General features: G+C 56.3%; 1 protein-coding gene across 1 annotated transcript; it reads left to right on the top strand.

Moving 5' to 3' along the window:
- Positions 1-1,065: 1,065 nt before the first annotated feature.
- C1QL1 (complement C1q like 1) lies at positions 1,066-7,747 on the top strand. The gene is made up of 2 exons (XM_052658548.1): positions 1,066-1,662; positions 7,568-7,747. The coding sequence occupies exons 1-2, from the start codon at positions 1,066-1,068 to the stop codon at positions 7,745-7,747; spliced, it is 777 nt and encodes a 258-aa protein (XP_052514508.1).
- Positions 7,748-10,373: the final 2,626 nt, after the last annotated feature.

Raw genomic sequence — 10,373 nt, 5'->3', positions numbered from 1 at the left:
TGACCTGGCCTGGAGTGCAGGGAGGAAGAAGTAGAGGTTAAGGAGGTGTGGGTAGAAGATCCTGCTCCTCCTGGGGTAAGGCGGTCCCGGGAACATCCAGGTGCCCCCCCCCCCCAAAAAAGGAGGAGGGAGCAGCTGCGGTTAGTACTTGGAATTCTGTGGGCACCCTGACAGGCGTACCGGCCCACCCCCATCTCCCAAAAGGGGGATCTGCGAGACCTGAGTGCAGACTCGGCCCATCGACGCCCTCCTGCCTTCCCCTCTTCTCCCCGTTCATAACACGCTTCCTTGTCCTTCCTTCTTGCTGCTCTCTCCGTCCTCCTCTCAATCGCTCTTTGTCCCCTGAAGACCGAGGCGCCCTACTGCAGCCCCCACCTCCTGCGGGCAGTGGCCCCTCGCGCCTCTCTCTGCTTCTCTCGGTTTTCTGCATACCAGACCCTCGAGGCCTCTCCTCTCCTAGTCACCCTCGGGGCTCTCTAGTTCTCCCTAGGGCCCCCTCTTCCACTAGTCCCTACTCTCACTTTCTCTAGGGGAGCCTCTCCTGCGTCCCTGACTCTAGCCCCCTCTCCGTCTCCGACGCTCAGTCTCTTGCTCGCCTTGGCTCCAGCCCTCTATCCGGCGGCCCCGCCCCGGGCGCCGCCCCTCTAAGTGGGCGGAGTCACACATCTCACGACCCAATTAGGCGCCGGCCCAGCCTTCAGCCCCACCCCTCGCGGCGCAGAGCGGGCGGGGCTGGACCGCGCGGAGGGGGCGGTGGTTCCAGCACAGGGAGGCGGGAGGAATCGGCAGCAGGCGGCGGCCGCTGCGCTCAGTTCGGCCGCGCAGCGGGAGGGAGGCGCGAGGCAGGAGCCGGCGGCTGGGCTCGGCAGCGCATCCAGCGCAGCGCGGCGCCCCGGGCCCGGCCCCATGCCCGCAGTCCAGCCGGACCGCCCTTGAGCGCGGGCGCCTCGCCCGCGCCCCCCGCCCGCCGGCACCATTGCCCCGACGGCGCGGCCGGGCGGCCCGGCGCTCCCCAGGCTCCGCGCCGGCCGGAAGACTCTGCTGGCGGCCGCCGCGGGCGTGGTGATGCTGCTGGTGCTGGTGGTGCTCATCCCCGTGCTGGTGAGCTCGGGAGGCCCGGATGGCCACTATGAGATGCTGGGCACCTGCCGCATGGTGTGCGACCCCTACCCCGCGCGGGGCCCCGGCGCCGGCGCGCGGCCCGACGGCGGCGACGCCCTAAGCGAGCAGAGCGGCGCGCCCCCGCCCTCCACGCTGGTGCAGGGCCCCCAGGGGAAACCGGGACGCACAGGCAAGCCGGGCCCCCCTGGGCCCCCCGGGGACCCAGGTCCTCCGGGTCCTGTAGGGCCACCCGGGGAGAAGGGTGAGCCGGGCAAGACCGGCCCTCCCGGGCTGCCAGGCGCGGGGGGCAGCGGCGCCATCAGCACGGCCACCTACACCACGGTGCCGCGCGTGGCCTTCTACGCCGGCCTCAAGAATCCTCACGAGGGTTACGAGGTGCTCAAGTTCGACGACGTGGTCACCAACCTCGGCAACAACTACGACGCGACCAGTGGCAAGTTTACGTGCAATATTCCCGGCACCTACTTTTTCACCTACCACGTCCTCATGCGCGGCGGCGACGGCACCAGTATGTGGGCGGACCTCTGCAAGAACGGCCAGGTGGGCCCGCCGGGGGCATGGGGCTGGCCTGGGGGCAGGGCACCCAGGGAGCCCGGGGCCCACGGGTACGGACGGGCGCAGATGGAGACCCGGAGCGGCTTAGACATTACAGGCGGGGATGATCCAGGCTAGTGGGCACCCCTGATTCCTCGGCTCCTGGGCGCCAGCTCCAAGGCAAGTGCTGCTGGGCACCTGCGGCACGGAAATGCGGGAAACACATCCAACTAATAATCAGAGCGCAGGCCGCGCGGACTGGCCCTTGGAGGCTTGGCCCGTGGGAAACAGCATCTCAGAGCTAGGATTCTGGTTGATACCAGCTAGCGGTGAGGGGCCGGATCAGGATGGGCTCTGGGGGAAAGGCAGCGTCTGCGCCCGCGGGCGCTTGGGCGCACCGCTAGGCGCGCAAGCGGAGAAGGCGAGCTGTAGGAGATGTTTTGCGCACAAAGGCAAAGGGAGCCAAGCGCACAAAGCCTTAGCTACAATACATCCCCCGCCCTTAGGAAGGGACCATTGGGCAGATCTGCCACCCTCTGCAAAACCCGGGACTGCGCGGCCCCTTGCCACTGTGTCAGAGCTAAGTGCCCAAAAAAGATGGCCAGAAGGGAAAAGTTTTTCCTTCTGAGGCAGGACAAAGAGGTGGAAACTCCCCCTCCTCTTTGCCTGCCAGCTGCAATTCCTGATTTCTGGGGTGTCAGGGGATCCTCTTCCTTCCCTGTCCCCATCAGAGAGACCAGAGCGGCAGGCACCAACCTCATGAGGTCTTTGGTACCTGGGACCATCGATGTCTGGTGTTCTCCTTAGAACTGCTGCCCCGGACCAATCTTGACCTAATCCTGCTCCAGGGTGACAGTTTTACCCAGCTCCTTTCGCTTTGATCCCCCCTCCCTTCCCAGTGCTCCCAGACCACAGGAGACCTGGGGCCCCTGCAGTAGTCAAGCAGAGCATCCTTGTGGAAGCAGGTGCCTGTGTGGATCAGAACTAAAGCTTTAGTGGGAGTTGGGAGGGAATCTCCTGTGACTGAGACCCAAGGTCCTGCTGGAACCCTTCCACTGCAGCCCTGCCTGAGGTGGACCCCATTTAGGGGTGGGGAAAGGACAGGCCTAAGAGTCAGCTAAAAGCCTACCAGGTGCTTGTAAGTCTGCCCCTCTCCCCCCTCCCCTGCCTGCCCTCCCTCTTGTTTCCGCCTCTCCCTTTCCTCTTCCTCTTTCTCCCCTCTCCCCATCTCTTGTGCTTGCCTCTCTCCTGTGTCTACCAGTCTGATCTGTTGCTCCCTTGGTTTCTGGTCCCCCACCCCTGTGTTTAATCCCCCTCTTTATTCCTTGGGTGTCTCTCTCCCACTTGTGTCCGTCAGGCTTTCTGTGTCTCTCCTCTTCGTCCTTCATTCTTGACCAAATGGGAGGCCCCAGTATCCAGTAAGGACTCTCTCTGCAGACAGCCCCACAATTCCCCTTATCAATCACCAATAAGGGATTCAACAATGTCACCTTCATCGGTGGAATTTCTTCCTTTCCTAAAGAAAGTTTGGGCTGGCACCAAGTCGAGGTTTCAGGGGGCTGGGACCACAGCTTGCCTGGATAGGGAGGCGGTCACCAGGCCACCAGTGGGCCCTACTGTGCTACTCAAGAGGGTGCTGAAGGGCCCCAGAGGTGAGACAAGAGGAGGCCCCAAAGATGATGGATGCTTGGGGCAGGTGTACTTGCTTCAGTCACTGGGAGGTGAAACTGACTCAAAAGGCTCTTCCTACCCCTCTAGTAGGGGCAGGGCACTGGCAGAGCCTGACAAGGAGGTGGCACCACAGGCTGGTAGAAGAGAGGAGGTGACTTTAACCAGAGGTTTCAGAGACCTAGTATTTTAACAATTACTCAGACCGTTTCCTGCCCCCATTCCACACACACAAATCCAAGACAGACAGTGGGGTGATAGGCCCTGGACCTCCCCCACATCCTTTGTGACTTCTTCCAGATTGTCCAAGAGACTCATTTCTTCTCACTAGTCATTCCGTATCACTAGTTCTGAGCTCCGAGTAGGAGCCAGGTTTGGGGTTCCAGGGGTTCAGTCTGCTTGCCCTCCAGGACCACATGGTCTGTGCAGGGGAGACAGCAGTAACCACAGAATAACACGCCCCAGCCATTATTGTGAGGGAGAGGAGACCAGGAGCCCACTGATACTCCTGTTCTCATGTGTTGGCTGGAGGGAGTGATTCAATGGGCCCTAGCTCAGACCAACCTGGTTGGGGGAGAGGATGATGAACCTCAGTCATCCAGGGGAGAAGACACAGCTAGGGAGAAAATGAAAGGTCAAGTGTAGGGAAAGGCCGGCTCAGAGGTGGAAGAGGACATTTAAGCCAGCAGAGAGCAAAAATGACAGGGCTGGACAATGGGTGGGAACAGAAGGGAGGAGCCGGCTCCTCCCATGCCTTCAAGACTAGGGGCAGCCCTGGGCTCTGTGCTTTTCCTTCCTGGCTTCCTGCCTGCAGAGAGACTTCCAGAATTTCCTCTAGAAAGCAGAGCCGCGTCTGGGCCCTGATCCTTCCCTGGGCAAAATGGGGAAAGCGGGGAGTCAGCACCTTCCTGCCTGGTGCCGGGTCCCTTTCCCTAGGGGTAGCTCTGAGTCACCACTGCACGGCCAGATGGCATTGAGGCCTGGTCATTATGACACAGGGACCTGAGGAGCCTGAGGAAGGGACTCTAGGCTGGAGCCGGTGCCCTGAGTGACAGGAGCTCCCTGCGGTTCCTTCTAAGATCACAGTTCAGATGTGTCCCAGAGAATGTGAAACTGATACACCGGGCTAGGGAAGGGGGGCTGTGGGGGGACGGTCAGGGCCTGTGGGAAGGGGAGTATTACAAATGGGCAGGGACTTGGACACCAGAGTCTGAGTGATGGGGGAGGTGGTGGGGTGTGTAAATTGGGGACTGTGGTACGCAAAGACCTGACTGGGGATCAGCCTCCCTCATGAGGGGATATGGCCTCTCTGCCCACCCCCCCCCCCCTATCTTGCCACTGTCCTCTCTGGCCTCTAATGCCTTTCACAGGACAGAGCACTGTGCCTGGCACAGTAGGAACTCAGGCATTGTGTGAAAGCACACAGGGGCCAGGCTGGCTGCCCATGAGAGCCACACCTACATACCCAAGACCCCAGCTTTGCTCTGGGGGCAGGGGCACATTTCCTGGGTTCTTGGCCCCTACCCTACCCCAACTCCAGACCTCTAATCAGACCAATGCCTCAGTTTCACTTATTGGCAGCCCTTGAGGAGGTGCTTCTATCGTACCCCCACATGACAAGTCCCAGACTTGCATTCCCACTTCCACAACAAAATGAACTCCCCAGACTTCCCCTCGACCCCCGGGAGGGACTGGATGCCTCTACTATTTCCAGTCTTGGACAGAGAATCAGGACCCCTGGGTTCCATTGCTGGCTCCCCCACCGTCTACGGATGGAAGAGCATTAATTCTCCCTGCCTCCATGGATAATTAGGATAATCACAGCAACAATCATGGTGATGAATAAATAATAAACATAAGCATAACAGTACTGATGCCTGTCACATCACCAGGAGATTCCTGATGACAGATGACTGTATTCTAATGGATCTGGCTATTAAGCAGCACACTGTTTTAATGAGTTAAGGCTAAATTAATCTGGGTAATAAAAATAATTGTTATTAGAAGTAATTTATTAGCAAAGATAATGAAATGCATGTGTAATAATAAATACCACCAGGATTAGGGCCCAGGGAACAATACAGAAGTTGGCTGCTTGTTTTCAGCTCTTTCCTGGTAGCTCAAAGCCCCATCAAGATTAAAATTTTTTTTTCCTTTGCCATCAAAAGGCTTTTATAATGGTGGCAGTGGGTGAGGCAGGATCTCATCCGTTTTCTAAACAGAGAAACCGAGCTCCTTAGATGGCATCCCTCCTTCATTTGATTTCCCCTCACCTTTAGCTGGACCAGGAGTTTGCCCAACTAAGTGTCCCCAAACAATTCCCTCCCAGGTTGGAGGAGAAAAGCTTGAGGGGTGGGAAGGGGCTGAAAGGATCTGGGCTTTCAATGGCAGACTGCACGCAAATATGTCAGTCGGATCCTTCCGGTGCAACATTGTTGCTGAGTCAGCAGCTTTGGCACAGATGACCTACAGTGCTGCCTCCTGACCAGGAGGAGGGATGGGTCCCTCTCCTGATCTGGCTTTGTCCAGCCCTGACTGTCAGCCTTTGGGGGTGCTGCCTTCAGGGAAGGGGCAGGATGGAGAGGGGCTGTTGAGGAGCCTCGCTGAGAGGACCCCATTCAGTGCAGACTCTCTGCCCATCCTCCACTCAGACTATCCAGGAGAGGCCCCCGATCAGAGGGCTCAGGACTTGTGTTGGCCTCAGCAGTTGGAAAGGAATGCCTGGAGAGAATGTGTCCATCACCCCACATCCTCAATATCTTATGATTATAGCTCCCCTCCCTCACCAATGATGTGTCAGGCTTCAAATCCAAAGGCTGGCGCTCCCCTGCCCCTCCTGATGCTCCTGCCTGTCCTTCCCCTCCTCCATCAAAACAAGGACCAGCAAGGATATCAGAGCAGACTGAGGATCACAGAGGGATGTAAGGTTTCAGAAGGGATGATTCCTTTCTTCCCATCCACTTCCTTTTACCACCTTCTACCGCCATGGGGGTGATGCCGCCGGAGGAGCCAGAAGTCCTCTTGGGATGGGGTAATAGTCACAGGTGTAGCTACAACTCCTTGAGGTGGGATGCAGGCCCAGCCTGAGCCTTGGGAAGGGAAATGATTCCCAGGCCTTCCATCTCACTGCTCTTGTTTGAAAGACTCCAGAATGGACTTCAGACAGGGAGTTGACACAGAATGGACCTCAGACAAGGAATCCACACAGAAGGTCTCAGTTTTAGGGTTGTTGCTTACTAGCAGCCTGGTATTGATCCAGGCCTAGACCTGTAAGGCCAAGGGGCACCCTCCTGTCCAGCCACTGACATGAGAATGGGTGGATGTGGCTAATGTAAGCATCATTATTGCAATAAAGTAGAGGGTGGGGGGATGGCAGGACAGGGGGATTTGCTTGGCTGTCTAGTAGTCAAGAATTCATATGACCAAAAAAAAAAGTATATATATATATATATATATATATATATATATATAAAATTTTTAAAAGGAGAGAGAAAAGAATGAGAGGGGACAGCCCTCCATCCCTTGGGGGTCCAGAGAATTCCTCTCTGCAAGCAGGAGTTCCAGGCTGGGGAGTTCTGGAGACACTGCTGAGGTCCTCAATGGGCCAGACAGTGAGTGGGGCTTCCCTAGTGGCTCAGACGGTAAAGAATCTGCCTGAAATGCAAGAGACCCGGGTTTGATCCCCGGGTTGGGAAGATGCCCTGGAGAAGGGAATGGCTACCCACTCCAGAATTCTTGCCTAGAGAAATCCCTGGACAGAAGAGCCTGGCAGGCTGCAGTCTGTGGGGTCACAAAGAGGCAGACACGACTGAGTGGCTAACACTTCAGTGGGCCAGGCAGTGAGACCTAGGGGAGTTAAGGAAGCTGATTACACTGAATTACACTGCCAATTCAGACCCAGATTATACCTGCCCTAGAAATCCAAGGCTCCTCTCTAACCCCTTCCCTAAACACACAGTCAGGATTGCAAAACCAGATTACACCTGCCCTAGAAATCCAAGGCTCCTCTCTAACCCTCTCCCTAAACACACAGCCAGGATTGCAAAAGGGCAGTGCTAGGATGATGGGAGGAAAGCAGGCTGAGAGCCCTGATGGTGCTGCAGGTGGGGATCTGGGACCCTTCAGATTCTTTCCCTGCCTTCTCTCTGACAACCCCCCTCCCTCCTGGACCCCGCTTCTCTCCCTTCTCCTCCACTACCCTCTCGCACCTACCCTTACTCTCCTAACGGCCCAACCCCCACAGGTGCGGGCCAGCGCCATCGCCCAGGACGCAGACCAGAACTACGACTACGCCAGCAACAGCGTGATCTTGCACCTGGATGCGGGGGACGAGGTCTTCATCAAACTGGATGGGGGCAAAGCGCACGGAGGCAACAGCAACAAGTACAGCACCTTCTCCGGCTTCATCATCTACTCTGATTGAGCTCCTCCATCCCCTATTCCCCCGGGGCTCCCCCTCCGGGTGGGATAAAGGATGACTCGTCCACCCCCTCGCAGCCCTCCCGGCTATGACGCCCCTGGCCCATCCTCACCACCTTCCGGGCGCAGCTAGCCCTCCCGCCGGCTCACCGCAGAGCCGGGTGCAGCACGCCCTGTCCTGGTTCCCCGGGAGGCGGCGTTGACGGTCCCCGCCCCGGCCCACACTGTATATTTGTACAGTAGGATTGTTTATTGCCCACCCTACCCACCAGCCCGCCCCAGCAGGTGTCGGGGAGAGGCCTCAGCGTGTTCCTCCCCGTGCTCGGATGCGCTGCCCACCTGCTCTGGGGTAGCGCCACCTGGGGGAGGGGTTGGTTGGGGGCTGGATGGCTTCCCAGCTACAGCCCTTGGCAGGCTGCTGCCCGTCTGACCAAAGCTATAATAAAACACTTCCACCCCGCTGGCTTTCTGACTGTGCCCTGCAGAGGAGTTGCAGGAGGGGACTGTGAACCCTGCACTGCTCCAGACGGGGAATGAGTCTACTGGAAGTTTCTCGTGAATCTGGGAAAAGCCAGAGTCAGAGGTGCTCCAGGAAGAGGTGGGCCAAGGGGCCCAAAGCCCACCATGGCCCAAGAGGGTCCGGGCAACTGGATAAGAGGCATAGGAGACAGCCTGCTTACACCATCATTTTCCAGGGTGGAAAAGCTCCATCTCTTTGACCTTGAAAGTCGCATCAGCATTGCAAAGGCACAGCCAGGTTTAAATTGGGAGACCTGGGTTCTGGCCCCAGTGCCACCCTGTAGGATGCTGGCTAAGTCACTCTCTTCTGACTCAGTTCTGGGTTAGTGATAGCAATGAAAGGAACTAGCTTTGTCTTAAATGCTGGTTGACCTTGACCCAAGCACTTCACCCCTGGGCCTCAGTTTTCTCATTATAATGAGACCTATCTCACTTGACTGAGGGTTAAAGAGGATCATGTATGTGCTCAATAAACACAGCTTTTATTATTTATATATCACTTTAAAATTTGCCAAAGGCTTCCTCGTGGCTCAGATGGTAAAGAATCTGCCTGCAGTGCAGGAGACTCGGGTTCAATCCCTGGGTCGGGAAGATCCCCTGGAGAACTCCATGGACTGGCAGGCTACAGCCCATGGGGTGGCAAAAAGTCCAACACAGTCCGTCCAACACACACTTTCACATACCTGAAGTGAAAGTGAGTGGCACTTTCTTCTCATTCAAGTCTTCCAAGAGCACTGGGAGGTTGGATGAGTAGATTTTATTCTTCTTCAAAAGAGGTTAAATAGCTTTTTAAATAAGACACAATCAATCTTGATTGCACTTGAGTTCAAGAAGACCTTGCTGGCTGGAGACAACACACCAAATCTCTTTGCCTTGTCACTGCCTCCCTCATCTATAACTGGGGCCATGATGGTTGCACACAGTTAGAGCATTCCTCAATTATAATAGCTAATACTTAGAGTACATCCACTTTGTGTCTGACACCATGGAGAACTTTATAAATATTATCTCATGGAAGTGGGAGTGGATTGGCAAGGAATACTCCCATGCCCTTTAACATGGATGCTGTTTTGTCCATTTCAGATGAGGAAACTGAGGCTCAGAGGATAAATACTTCGTCATAGTCACAGAGCTAGGAAGGAGCAAACATCAGTATTTGAACCAAAGACCATCCTCTCACCCAGCACACCGTATATCATAAAGATTTGGGGTTTCCAAAGCAGAACCAAGGAAGCGGGGCTTGGAGACATCCCAGTGCTTCCACTCCAGTGCTGTCCTGTGGAGGCTTGATGGGATTTACAAGCATCTGCCCTGGGTGGCAGCCATGGGTGAGCCTCTTGGAGAATCCCAAGGCTCTACACTGAGGAAGAGTTCCCATCTGGCCTCCCCCTCCCAACCCCCACTGGCTCAGCTGGAGAGACAGGAAGGAGGGGTGGCCTCCCTCCCAGTCAGGCCCCATGTATGGAGCCTTGTCGTGGCTGGCAGACTTGAATGACTTTCTTTATCCTCTCTCCTCTCCCCTACTTCCCCCTACTGCCAGCTGTGGCCATTTAATAAAATTAGCTTAATACTTGTTCCTTCCCTGTGGGGTCTGGAGATTGAAATCTGCGGGTCCCCACAAACCCAATAAAACCCCTGGCAGGTCTGTCTGGAACGAGAGTTTCCTTGGGAAGACTGATTAGATTAGCCAGCTACACCCCCCCTTCTTCCGCCCCCCCAGTGCCACCCACAGCACAGCCTCTTATGATTCTTTAATGGCCGCACTGGCCCAAAATTATCCAGTCACTGCACCTGGGAGGCTCCCCAGCCCTCTCCCAGAGACCACAGGTACTGGCCTAGGACTCTGCTACAGCGAAAAGCATATTAATCATTTCTGAAGGGAGTGGCTGGCTGGCTGGCTGGCTTTTCTTTCTGGTGACTGGCTGATCCTCACATCACTTTGAGAGATGGGACTAAGATCTCCACATTGCAGATGGGGAAAGCATGGTCTGAAGAAAATCCGTGACTTGTCTATGGTCACACTGCAAGTTTGTCACGCAACTGGGACAGGACTAAAGCCAAGGACTTTTTTTTTTTTTTTCCTGTGCAGGGCACCAGAAGTGTCTGGCAGT

This window comes from Budorcas taxicolor, chromosome 19 (genome assembly GCF_023091745.1).
Source record: "Budorcas taxicolor isolate Tak-1 chromosome 19, Takin1.1, whole genome shotgun sequence".
NCBI classification, from domain to species: domain Eukaryota; kingdom Metazoa; phylum Chordata; class Mammalia; order Artiodactyla; family Bovidae; genus Budorcas; species Budorcas taxicolor.
This window is presented reverse-complemented; position numbering and strand designations above follow the sequence as displayed.